The 14,386-nt window shown below is 38.5% G+C and overlaps 1 protein-coding gene across 1 annotated transcript in view; it reads left to right on the forward strand.

The window, feature by feature from the left end:
- Positions 1-14,386, forward strand: part of SGIP1 (SH3GL interacting endocytic adaptor 1) — a gene marked incomplete at both ends in the record, with an annotated part of 136,159 nt that overhangs the window by 38,658 nt on the left and 83,115 nt on the right. The window contains one exon of the mRNA XM_079721034.1: positions 11,337-11,348. Coding sequence (XP_079577160.1) covers positions 11,337-11,348 — 12 coding nt within the window. The remainder of the gene's footprint in view (positions 1-11,336; positions 11,349-14,386) is intronic.

Consider the following 14,386-nt stretch of genomic DNA (forward strand, 5'->3'; position numbering starts at 1 on the left):
TATAGATAGATGAGAGAGAGAGAGAGAGATGATAGATGATAGATTTATTATAAGAAATTGGCTTCACGTGATTATGGAGGCTGAGAAGTCCCACAACATGCTGTCCACAAACTGGAGACCCAGGAAAGCTGGTGGAATAATTCAATCTGAGCCTCAAGCCTGAGAACCAGAAGACTTGATGGTGCAAATTCCAGTCTGAGGGCAGAAGATGACAAGGTGTGTCCCAGCACAAACAATGAGGCAGAAAAGGAGGTGAATTCCTCCTTAGTCCACCTCTTTTCTATTCAGACCCTCAATAGATTAGATAATGCTGACGCACATAGGGGAGGGTCACCAATTCAAATGCTAATCTTATGTGGAAACACCCTCACAACACACTCAGAAATAATGTTTAATCTGGGTACCTGATAGCCAATCAAGTTGACACATAAGATTAACCATCACACTAGTATGTATGTAGGTATGTATATATGTATGTATTTATCTATATTTATATATACATATTTTTTAAATCTAACTCTTGACCCTTTATCGAGAGTCATGGCTTTGCTCCCCCATTTCTAGTCCCCTGCCCTAAAAGCATTCTGTCTTTTCATATCCTGGATTATAATGTATCTGTATCTCAAGTCTTGAATTCAGTTAAAGAAGTTTGGGCAGTCTCTTGACTATCTTAGACTTTAATTTTGAACCAAATCTCCACCTTTTAGAGGAACTACTTTTAAATCAATTTTTTCCATTCTGGACATTTGTGATTGATATTTCTTTAAACACAAATAGAAACTTTGTACTTAACCCCTGAAGGACTTAGCATACAGTGCCAGCTTATCTTACAGGAAAGATATTGGAATCTGATAGACCTGAACTCAACCTCTTGCAAACTTAGGCAAGTTTCTTAAACCTATTGGAGTCTCAGTTTCTTCATGTCTAAAATGGGAATAAATGAACACCTACCTTACATGGTAGTCCATCTCTTTCTGCTAATAAAATGTAAAGATCTTTCCTTTAAAGGAGAAGGTAGAAGCAGAGATATGAGATAAAGAGTTCTGCTATCTGCTTCCCTTGGTGCCACACTCCTTACATTCAGGGTAGAAGCAAACCTCTATTACATCTTCCACGAGTGGTTTTGTCCTTAAAAAGTAAAAATTTCTCAAAGGGGCTAAATAAATTAACGGGTGCAAGGTTGGACTATAAAGAAATATGCCCTTATAAAAACAACAAAATGAAAATTCAAGACACAATGGAATATCATTAATTCCCTTTAAGATAATTTGAGGGAGATACAAATAGACACTTATTCCAATGATGTCACAATTACTCAAACAACTGGGCTCTGCCTCTTACCTGGGGTTGCTTTGTGCAAGTTACAAAACCTGAGTCATGGTTTCTTCATTAGTAGGTGAAGATAACTCCCATACCTACTTCACAGGGCTATTGTAAGTGTGGCATGAGTTAATATAGAAAGCACTCAGATGCTACATTTAGGGATTATTTGATTATTATTGTTAGAATTGTCTGCAGAGCCTGGGGCATATTTTTAAGAATATCATTAATGGTGGTAAATCAGGAAACCCAAATGACCAAAAGTCATTTAGAGCCAAGACCAGTAATTACCCTGAGTATCAAACTGGGAAAATGTGTTAATAAAATAACTTATTTTGTGATGCCTGTGGATTGGCTTTGAAGCTCATTCCAGAAGCATTCCTGTTTTAGCATTCCTACTTTTGTTTTAACAAAATCCCTTGAATAAGTGTGGTGCTTCTTCAGGAGACTGTACTGAAGGCTAGCATTCCCAATGGGATCCTACATTGTGCATCCCCACCAAATTTATTTCATGGAGAAATGACATCGTTTTTCAGCCCTCTTCGAATCAATTCACCAAATATTTGGTAAGCACCTTCTATGTAGCAGGCACTGAGAGCTAGCATCAGAAATATTGGACACACTTTGTCCAACCTTCGTGCTAACTAACTACAAGCTTATCAGAAAACAATGTATAGCTGATGTCACAAGCAGCACACAGAGGTTGAACTTCCCCTTGTGGTCCAAACACCTGCCTGTCTTCACTCAGTCCTGATTGAATATGTGGGCCTATGTGGTCAGCTTCCCCTCTAGCCTCCATTTCACAGTCTCCTGACTTCCTCACCCCTCTCAGGATCTCAGAGGTAGACATCTCCGTTTCTTCCAGAACCCACAGGGATACATCTTCAGCGATGTGCTTTGCTCACTAGGTACTTTGAATCTTGTGGCTCTCATAGCTTTCCTGGAATTGAAAAGACAGATGCTATATTTTAATTCTTGGTGCAATATCATCTTTTCCTTGTGTCATGAGCTGCCGTTGATTCCTTTACTTTTGTTCTTTGGTGAGTCGAAGATCACTGTGACTTACCTTGAGAAGTTGTCCTTAACTAGAAGCATTTAGTTCTATACTGATTACAAATTTTTCCTCTGGGATAAGTCAGAACTAAGTTTGCATTCTGGCTCTGCACTCATTATCCACATGATCCTGGGTAAGTTACTTAAACCTTTAAGCCCCAGTCAAGGCTTAATCAAGTGTAAAATCATTTTAATAATACTATTCGCCTCATAGGATCCTTATAAAAATTAAGGAAGTAGTGCATGTAAAGTAGTTAGTACTTTGCAAGTATATTTATGTAAGGCCCAACGGAGTTGCTTAGTAAATGATAGCTATTTTTACTCAGAACAATGGAGTGTGTCTCATGGTGACTACTCATAAGCATCCTTAAGGTCAGAGACCACTTAGAGAACTTACGATGGCGATGGTGTTGCTGGCTGGCAGCTATGAAAATTTGCTTACTGATTGTGTTTCAGTTGCTTCACATATGTTAATTCATTTATCCTCAAAACCATCCTATGAGATAGGTACTATTATTACCCTCATTTTACAGATGAGAAAACTGAGGCATAGAAGAATTAATTAACTCACCCAAGATGTCACACCTAGTAAGTGAAGTTGCTGAGATTTAAACTCAGAAGTTCTGGTTTCCAATTCAAAACTCTTACCCACCTTATTATACTACTTTTGATGAAAGCTACTGTTTCTCTTTCCAGAGAAAAAACTTAAAATTTCATTAACTCATACAAAACATTTTACAAATAATTTCTGATTACTCACAAACCCTTTGAAGGCTATCACTATAATGGTGCCTAAAGAGCCCATGTCACTCTACATACACTGTCTCCTGTGTTCCACGTGACAAGAGAGCAAGGCTGAGCTGATTAATTGCTGCTGTGTCACCTTTGTTTTAAATGTTAAAGAAAGACACCTTGTTTTTATATGACTCATATATTTCAGTTCCCCTAATCAATCAATCAGCAAGCATTTTTTATATGGATGGTTCATTATAATAATGGTTCATGTTTTACAAAAGCTGTCATGATCAGAAAGATGTGATGAGCAAGCTACACTGTTAAGTAGGCAGGGAGGTGGTGCTCACCTTATTTTACGGAAGACACCAACTCCGAAAGATCAAGAGGCAGCTGAAGTTTCAAGGGCCAGGACTTGAACTCCAGCATCTGCCTCCTTTCTGCCAAGTTAAAATCACAGTATATTTTCTCATCTACATTGAATCAGGGTCTGTGATTCAATTATTTTTAAATTCCTCTCAACTTTAATAGTCTGCTGTGCATATTCTGGCCCAAGAATCTCTGTGGGAAGTGTTCTGTTTTAGGGGCAGGTTGATGATATAGCAAGGAGACCAAGAAAGAGAGCACTTCCTTGAAGCCCATTGGTTAAGTAGAGAGAACACAGGCTTTTGAGTCTGTATCTTATTATCTCTGTGTCCATGAGCAAGCTCCTTAACTCAGCATCCCAGTTCCCAAGTCTGTAAAATGGGAACAGTAATACCTACCTTCTCAGGACTGATGTAAAGATAACATGAGATAATGTTGCAAAATGCCCACTTTAGTGCCTATCACCTAGGAAGGGGCTCTATAAGTATCGGTTCCTTTTTCAGCTCCATTTCTCTCTTCCTTAAGTTCAGAGACTTGTGGGAGGAAGAAAGAATAAAAATAGCGAGGGAGGACTTGAGCAAAGTCAAGAAGAGGGCTGATAGAAATGATGAGAGAGTAGGAGTTGACCTAGCCTGGCATATGTGCTAGTGCCTCCTCTCTTTCCCCTGCAAAATTCAGTGATACAAAGAATTTGACATGGAGTTATGAAGGGGCAATTAGTTTAATCTTGTTCCTGGAGATTTGCCATCCATAACGGAGTTATTTAATCAAAAAATCTGGAGAGGGGTGATAGCTTTTAATTGAGGTCAGTCTGGTGCTGTTTGCCTATTCCAGGTGGCCCCCCACCCCCAAATTATCCTTCCAGCGAGCAAAATCCCTGAATTTGCTGCTGCTTGGTAACACCACCCCCTTTCCTGTCCTCACTTGGGCAGAAGGTTCAGCACCCCATTGAGTTCAGTAAAAACAAAGAGTCATCGATGGGGAAGGAGAGCTCCAGTCTCCTGCACACTGGCATTCGCTCCTGGTAGAAACTCTGCACAGTGCAAGGGGAGGGTAAAGATTGCATGCATTCTGATGCTAAGTGCTCAGCCCAGACCTCCAGTGCAACAAGTTGGAGGGGAGAGGCTCAGCTTGGGTTCAACACATCAAACATGATTTGAGTTGGGATTAGATCAGGGATGTCAAGCATGAAGCATATAAACTGCCACTCCCCTTCCAAACCCTCAGCAGACATTACGACTAGATCCCACATCCCAGATGTAGTCTGAGAAGCCCCCTCTAGACAGAGCTGCAAGCAGCCTGGCCAAAATCATCTGGAGTTGGCACATGAGATGTATCTCTTTTTTTCCAGGCCTTATGGAGGATAGATGGGGAGATGGGTGGGATCTTCCTTTTTCAAAATATATTCTTCTCTTTCATGCATTATAGTAAGCCATGAGACTTATTCGCAGAAGAATTTGTTTCATATCTGATATGTGTACGTTCTTTCCTTCATTACTAACTATTTTTGCTTAGGGAATTCTCTGTTGCTTCCATTCCCTGACATTTAAAATTAAAATATCATTTTTCCAAACCATTATGCCCAGCCTAGGATGGTAAGAAGAAATCCCTGAGCTGTTGTATGTTTTGATCTCCTTGAAAATGAGCAGAATATTAATTCAATCTGGATTGCCTCTGTTATTATTTCTTCAACTAATATTGGTTGTACCCTCTGAGTACCTGGTATTTTGCTTCCCTTTGTGAGATGTAAGAGTTAGAGTTTCCTTGCATAACTGCAGATTCTTTCATTGTGTTCTTCTATCTCAGACAACCTAATCTGATTGGGGGTTCCAAAAACATGAACACCAGGGTCAGAGACCTTAACCCTCAATTTCTGTTACCAACTTAAAATCTAATTGAGTGAAACAATAGACTCACAATATTGACACACATAAAAATGTTAGGATGTCCTCAACCAGAGGTAGCAAATTCTTGAATTATATGCTTTTAATCTTTTAATTACAATGCTAATTATAATCAAAAAGGCTAATTTTTCTATCTTTAAGGTCTTCTGCCTTGGTTGTGTTAGTCCTACCGGTGTAGAGTTGAATTTAAAACCATTTTTATTAGCTAATGATGTATTTGGGATAGAATGGGCCCTGTAAAGAAGCAATCATTTTGGAAAATAAGTTTGTAACAGAAACATACTTGTGAACAATTCAGCAAGTGTTGGGTTAATGACAACTCATCCTGCACCCAGAAGTTATAGGTTCTTACTCCTGCCTTAATGGGGCCTTTCCTCTAGAGTCTAGGGCATTGAATGGCATGTAATAGGTACTTAGAAAATACTTGTTGGCTGGGAATTCCTTGGCAGTCCAGTAGGTGCTTTCACTGCCAGGGCCCCGGTTCAATCCCTGGTTGGGGAGCTAAGATCTCACAAGCCACACAGTGCAGCCAAAAACAAAACAAAACAAAATTTGTTGGTTGATTGAACAGGAGGATGCTCTTCACTGTGGGAAATATATGGAACTTGCTGTTTCACTGGGATATAAGGCAACTTATATCCCTCACATTATTTTATAAAGACAGAAGATTTTTTATCTTTTCCCCTTCAATTCAACAAAGTTTTTCTTCATTATCAGATGGATGATCAGTATGAACAATAACTGTTCTTCTCTTATAGGAGTTATCTGTAGATTCTTTTCTAAAGCTTATTAATGTGTCTTTTTCTGTGGCTGCCAGTTTTTTGTCATAATTCTCTTCCCCTAATCCCATACATCCTAATGAGATGTCTGTTTTCTCATCTCAGATTTCAGTCACTTAGTGGTTCATGACCTTGAGAATAAAGGGTAGATACTTTATTATCTTTTTACACTGTTATATTTATTTTTATACTAAAGAGTTTCTATAAATGTATGAATAATAGTATAAAAATAAGTATAACAGTATAAGAAAAAATGATCTATCCCTTTGTTCTTTAAAGGAGAATTTTTTTTTTAGTGCCAGAAATAATCTACAGCAATGAATGTACTTTTTAATTGTTTTAGAAAAAAAATCTTAAGAGTGCGAATCACCCATATTAATTATGTCAGAAAATGTTTCCTAAAGACGGGGAAATTTCGTTTCTAAACAAAAAGAAGGTGAAGTTTCCTTCTGTCTCTTATATTAGCTAAAGGACAGCCACTAACTGTACCTTAAGAACTACTGTTTCAAATCAGCCACCAGCACAACTGTGGTACAGAGCTGTGCACGCCAGTCTGAGCTACTTGTCCTGAAGTGGCCGACACAGAGGGAAGGCAAGATAGACTGGTCTCATTCTGTTTTGCCCAGTTGAAACTCTCTTTCTACCTCCCAGCCTGTATGAAACCCATCTTTATTTTATTTTATTTTTAGCGTGGTACATGAGAAATCAAAAGAAGCTTCCAAAGAGTAATGAAAAACAACAACATATGTCACATCCAGGCATTTGCTGGTCTTGTTTCATCTGTTTCATCAATGCCTCTTCTCAGCAACCAAGAGTGACTAAATGTCCATACTGAGAACTCCTGATTTGGAGCAGAGCGAAGCCAATCTTCACATTGGCCTTCAAGACCCTCGCGGTGGGGACACCACGACCCCAGACTAACACCTGCCACTCTTCCTTCTCACTCCACCCCTCCCGGCTCCCTGGCTGTGCCCTCTTCCTCTAGATACTGGCACTGCCACCTCCCTCTCAACTTCCGGTGCTTGTTCAAGTCACCTTCTCAATGAGGCCTCTCCTGACCACCTTGTTTAAAATCACAAAACTCTCTACCCTGGTATTCCCAAACCCTTATATTTATTCTACTTTTTAAAATTGCATATATCATCTTCTAAAATACTAAATACCTTGCTTACTTATTATATTTATTATTTATTATCTATCTCCTCCCCTGCCCCCCAAAAAGCTCATTGAAGTTTTTTGTTTGTTGGTCCTATTGTTTTGTTCACCAAGGTACCAAGAGTAGTGTCTGGTCTTTATTAGGTACCCAATAAATATCAGTTAATGGTTTAATAAATGAATAAATAATCCTTTTGCTCCTTGTGAATACCTGACTATTCATACGTAACTGATAGGAAGTGGTTATATCTATAAAAAAATCTCATTAGCTAAAATATAAAGACTCAAAATATAGCTATCCTATTTTCAAGGTTAAACAATTGTGGACTCTTAAAAAGCTTCTAAATTAGATCTGGCTTTTTGTGTCTTGATCCCGCTCTATGAAACTTGATGCCAAAAATTCCCATGGCAGCTCAGTTCCTTGTTCAGAGGACAGGGGTGTATTTAGAGCACAAAATCTCCATGTAAGGATCATTGAAACTCTGGTGTATATTTTCTCTATTCACCTCAGTTAGCTTTGGTCTGGGTCTCCAAGAGAATGCAGTTTTAAATGCTTCAGATTTCTATCTCTTCATGCAGAATGAAGGCTTCAACAAGCCCTAACTTGAATAACTACTTGCATTTAGAAAGTGATTTAGGATAACGCAGCCAGAGAGAGACTCCATCCACAGAGGGCAGGGGTCTGTGTGCTCCTTGGAAAGCTTCCTTGATCATAAGGATGAGCTACCTTTCAACAAGGCTTGCAAATTGTAGAATTATATTATCTCAGGCCATAGGACAGGAACATCCCTGCACTTAGAGACAGTGGTTATATTTTAGGTATATATATTGTTCAATCCAAAAATTCACTGACTTTGTTTCTGTGAACATGAGTACCTGGAGGTATACATCTCTTTTTTGTTTCTTTTATTATCTTTTCCATAATTAAAAATCACTCGGATGCTATTAGTTCATTTTAAATCAAGAAATATCTTTGCTTTCCCCAAAGAAGAATTGTCTTGTCCTGTTTTATCTTTGGTTGTTTAACATTCTGAAGAAACCCTTAAGCCAAAGGGCCATAGCCTAGGTGTTGATAGCTGCTAACAATTAAAACAACATATTGGATAAAGATGGTTTAATCATCATCTAGCCTGGAGTGGGCAGGAGGGGAGGGCCCTTATCACTCATGTGTTCATGTTTATTCTTCTGATTCTAATTTAATAAAATGCACTTAATTCTAGAAAGAGGCTGAGAAATTTACCTATATAATCAGAGTTTAATTCTAAGATCTGACACCATGCCTAAAAATACAAGCTCACTCTCTGAAAAGTTCATTCCCTGTGACCTGCTATGATAGACAGGCATGACCTATTTAACTCCTTCCATTGGAAAAATCCAAGATTATTTTCCAGGCTCTGTGATCTGCAAGCTATTAGCTCTGTTGTTTCTAAATCCCAGTGCTGATAAGGGCCAGGGGAATTGAGCTGTGCCATGAGCCCACTCCTGCCCAGGCTTTCTGGAGTTAGACAAGCTGGGATCTAGTCCCACTCTCATCCTTTGTAACCACGTGACCTTGGAATGCAACTGAGCTTCCTTTTCCTCACTGGTAAATTAGAAATAATAATGACACCAACCTCATAAGGTAAAACAATAATAGTAAATTCTCAGTGAATGTTATCTGTCACTATCATCCATATCTTTTAATCCTCACAACTGTTCTATAAGATAGCAATCATCCCTACTTTGCAAACTATGGAACTGAGGAACAGTATGTCTTGTGCAAAAGCAAGCAGAAAATAAGGGGTTAAGCTAATTTGAATATATAAAAACTTTTGCACCTCCTTCCATGACAACTTCTTTGAAGCTATTTGAGTTTAACCCCAAAATTCTTTCTGCTTGTAAATTGAGGACCTGGACCTTAAGAATTTTCATTTTTCTGTGCTACTTAGCAAGGGTCTGGGTCTGAAAGCAGCACCTAGGATGTGGGCTCTATCTGGATCCTCAGTTATGCTGAAACACTAGTTTTCTTTTTGCTATAGGAGAACATTGAGAGCTGATCACATAGCTCTACACAAATGTTTGTGCAAAGCGTGCCTATTCCTTGGAGCCTTGGTAACATATATCAGCCCCTGAGGTCACTAATGAGCAGAGAAATCAACAGTTAAATAGGAGCTAAGTGAAATATTTATAGGAGCTGGTGAAGGAACCATATCCCTTGGGCTATATATTATATACAATTCAGCCTTATTTCAGAGAGCAATTCATCTTTCTATATTTTAAAAGACACTGTGCTTCAAACATTTGTATAATGTTTTAATGACCACAAAAATACAATTCATAAACATGCTTTGAGTGCCTATTGTGTGACTTGCACTCTGTTTGGGACTAGACAGAGGCCATTCATAACCATTACTGGGAGCTAATAATCGAATGGAGACATCTAAATAATACAGAACAAAATAAGAACTGCAAAAATATATACTACCCATATGTACCTCTGTTTTCTCTGAGGCTAATAAATGCCAGGGAACAATTTATTCTAATTGGAAAGTCCCTTGGGGAAGGCCCTCATAGAGGAAATGTTACTGGCCTTGAAGAATAAGTAAGATGGTAATTGAGAGGGAGGGAAAAGGCATCAAGGCTGAAGAAGCAGCTTGAGCAGAAGGCAGGGAAGTGTGAGTGTACTACACGTTCAGGAGACGAGAAGGAGAGTCTGCAGCTAAGTGTAGGTTTCATACAGACAACAGTGGAAGACGAGGGAGTGAAGGTAAGCTGAAGCCCATCACGAAGGCATTAAATTACAGAATGGAGGTTGCATTCTATTTTCTGAATAATAGGGAGGTTTTTGCAGGGCAGAGTAATACATTGACTTCACTATTTTGGGAAAATAATTCTAGGGATGCTGCAAAGGATGGATTTAGGAGATGAAATATGGAGGAGGTTGGTGGAGTACTACTGTCAGCAAGAAATGAAGCCCTCATTAAGACAGTTGTGGAGGAAAGAAAAGAGCATTCCCAGGGACCAGGGACCACTCACCAGGAAAATAATTTGTCATTGCCCAATGCAGGGTGGGGACAAATGAAGGATGGGATGGAAAAACTGATGGTTCTAGCCAGAGTATCTTGGGAGAAGATACTAGGTACCAGGTTCCCTGACAAGATTAGAATTTTGGGAAAAATCTCACATTTTAGTTTCATGCTTGGCTGCAATGCATTCATGGAATTTTCCCACTCCTTTCAATATTACGAAGCATAAGTCTCTATTTTGAAAGTACAAATCTATTTGATAAAAGTAAACCATTCAAAAGAAAGCTTAGAATGTGTTCAAATGGAGGCCACAACTATGTCCTCTATCGCTTGAACTTGGACAGGAGGCAAAACTACCTCAATCCGTCTTAGGTTTTCAGCTGGGACTCTTCAGCAAAAAGACAGAATTAACAAGAGGAAAACGAACATAAGTTTATTAACATGTCTATTTCTTGTATACCTGGCAAACGCTCAGGAAAAAATGAGTAACTCAAAGAGGTGTCTTCAGAATTCAGGATCAAATACCGTCTTAACAGGGAAAAGGGAGAGGGATGGAGCCTTTTTAAGGGAGAGTAATTTAGGGAAGATGAATGGACCCTTGGAAGCATAGATAGGAAATATGATAGTTTGTGACAGAGTTTGTCTGGATATGGTGTCGATTTCTGGTCTCCACTCCTATGATGAGTCAGTCCTTCCTGGTTGGTGAAACCCTTATGACAATTGGAAGATTTATCTTTAGGCAGATTAGGGTTGTTCATAGAAAGCCTCTCCTGATTTTGCTGTTTTCAAGTGCCTACAGCTCAAAACAATCAGTATGGCCAAGCGGCATATTTTGGGGTGGTATAAAGCCGGCAGCCTGGGTATGACAATATCAGACATCCACAGGAAGCATTTATAAAAGCCATGCCTTAGGGAGCTGCTTTAAGTAAGGTTATTCTGAGCCTTGAGTGGTATCTTCTTGAATATACATTTCATCTCTTTCATTTTCTTTTTATTTTTCCTCCTCATGCCCACGCTTTTAGAGGAAAAGTCCGGTAAGAAACAACAAATGCTTTCTACATCTTGGCCAAACGTTGTATATTCTGTTCATTTTCATCACCTGCATATCTAATGACTGACTGTGTTTAACACCTAAACAAGATTCTGAATTTTAAAAACAAACTTTTGTGAACCAGGACACCGTCTAATTATGCCCCATGGGGATAAAAGGAAGCTGGTTGCTAAGTGATTTTCCAAACCTGTTATTAAGGGCCATGGTAATTCTGTAAAGATTCACCTCTGCCTCAATCACAGGCATATGTTCAAATATTTTAGTATTAAGTTTCATTTATTGCAGCTTCCACTTGGGTTAGTCAAGCTACATATATTTACCATGAGCTACGCAAACTTTTTTTGTTAAATGTTTTTTGAATGTACAACATGATAGCATCCTGAGTGATGCTTGTGAAGCTGGCCTAGGAAAGGGAAGTTGTCTTGTTTTCTTCTTTTTTTTTTCAATTAATCAGAAAAATTATCCCCTTCTGGAGTTGTCAGAGACAGAAAAGGAAGATCTTTATAAAGTGAAAAGCACCTCTTACATTGTCCTTTTAAACACCAAGGTGATTTTCAGTGGCAGTACAGATCTGTTAGTATGTACCTACATCTTTTTTTTTTTTAAGAGCAGCAATGAAACAGATCTACTTTAAAAAAAAAAAAATGCACTGTTCTTGTCTCAGCTGCCTAATTTATGGGAACATGTTCCCAGGATGCTGATGCATGGCTGACACACGTGACCTCTCCAGTCGAAAATATGAAAATATTGTGTTTCCATGTTAACACACACCGAGAAGTAGTTGGTTGTCTGTTGACCTCACCTAAGTGGATGCTGTAATTATTGCTAAACCTCCCATCCTGCCCATTGACCCAAGCCTGGCAGTCTCTGTACCACATGCAGGAAATGTACTGGTAGCAATTTCATGTGATTTTTTGAGGAAGGAAGAACAGAAGACACAGGAAGAACAAAAGACAGAATCAAAATATTACAATTTGTCAAAATATGGACCCAATGACATTGCTTCCAAAAATAAAATTAGTACGATTATAATTATTATTATTACTAAGTTGAATGGCCCACTTCTGTGTAACTGCAAGTCAACTCTGTGTCACATGCTATGTGACATATATATCGTTGGTGCACTTCAGCAACCTTTCTTTGTATTGCCAACTATAAATTGGTGCTTTCCATCTACCTCTACAAGGATTAAATTATGAGCCACTGCAGCTGCTGACCTTCAACACTCCCTGAAAGGAGTTCAGGGTAGAGATCAGGAATGAGGCAATCTGTGCTCTGGGAAAAAATGACAGAACTTCAGATGGTTAGATATTTTCAGGAGAAGATTTTATGAGCCCAATTGTTGCATCGCTTTGTATCTAGAAAAGCACTAAAATCCTTCATGGTGATGGCTGCTCCTCATGACTAGCAGCAACCTTCTGCAAAAAATATGTGCTTGACTGCATGAACTCCCCCTTCACCAAAATCACATGTATACTGACCTGTCCCACTACCTCTTTGGAGCAGTTTCTCAGAGCTATCTGAAATGCTGTCTCCTGAGCTATAGTCCTCACTTTGCCCCAAATAAAACTTAACTCACAGCTCTCGCATTGTGCATTGTTTTTTCAGTCAACAGTATTTTGCCAATTACATTTATTCTCTTTGACCCTAAATCTTTCTCTGAATTATCCAGATTTGGCCACTTCAAATATTGACAGGACTAAGTGGTCTGAAATTTATCCGTGGTGCTTTAAAAACTCTTTGTTCCTCATTGGTTTTCCTCCTGTTGTTCTTACAGCAATTTCAACTACAAGTACTCCTTTGCATTGTTAGCTGTGCCTCTAAGGATGAGTCCTTCTCCTGCTCCCCTGCCTCGTTTTTCTTTGGCAATGCCCATGTTGTTGATGTTCAAACCAGTCAACTTTTAGTGATATCTTGGTTAGTAATAGGCTCTTTGTGTCTCTTCCTAAATGGAATTTCAGAAGATCATCTCTACCAAGTCCTATTGGATCTGGCAGGCATTCACAGTTATCTGACTTGTAATAGATATGGGAACAAATTTAAATATAGACAAACACAACAGTTGGAGGGGGTGGGGACATAAAATAGGTGCTTGCCAGAGAGATTATCTTCACCCTGAAGCATTTGAAAGCAAACAAGAAACTGGTTAGGACCATAATAATAAACATAATCATCATATATTCTAATTCTTTCCTAGAAAATTCACTACCATGAATGACTAAATTTGCTATGACTAGACTGTATAAAAATAATATTTGTTTGGTGCTTTGTGGCTTTACACGTATTTTCCTCTGTTTCCCTATAGCACTGAATTTTAGCAAATGAGGATGTTGTAAAGCTTCAAAACCTGAGGTTGGTTATTTAGTGATTTTGACAAACCGGGCAGATTGTGTTTGGTTACTTCTTTTTATAAATATCTTAAAACACTTACCCGCATTGGCAAAGACTAAGTTAGCCTACTTAGCTGAATTTAAATTAATCCTTTTGTGCAGAAAAATAACAAAACAAAGCTGGTGTGGGGTAAGGACACTGTGGGTGCTGTGAGGACATTTACTGAAGTATTTTCTTTTAGGAAGGCATATTCATATAGCCAAGTATATAAATTTTAGAAATGCAAAATGTTCTGACCAAAGATCTTCATTCTAGTGACCAAATCATAACCTAGTAATGTATACCCACTTTGAAAATAGCCTCAAAATACAAACTAAGAATTATCTCTAAGTTGAACATCAAAATAAAAGTAGAGGGGAAAATAAAATGTTTTTCAATACCTTCTCCGAATGCATCAGAAGGTCAAGAGAAATCAAGGAATTGAGCAATTAATGTTTAATTAGGAACACAAGAAATTTGTTCAGAAAACAAATAGACCAATTGCAAAGTCCCTGTTTGAGTAATCAGGTGAAATAATAATAACAGTAGATTAAAAAAAACTTTCTGAGAGCTTATTATGCGTGATACAAATGTCTGCAATCAGAGACAAATTGGCCACCTGCAGATTCTGAACAACTGAATAGATGTTTT

This window comes from Hyperoodon ampullatus (genome assembly GCF_949752795.1).
Source record: "Hyperoodon ampullatus genome assembly, chromosome: 2".
NCBI classification, from domain to species: Eukaryota; Metazoa; Chordata; class Mammalia; order Artiodactyla; family Ziphiidae; genus Hyperoodon; species Hyperoodon ampullatus.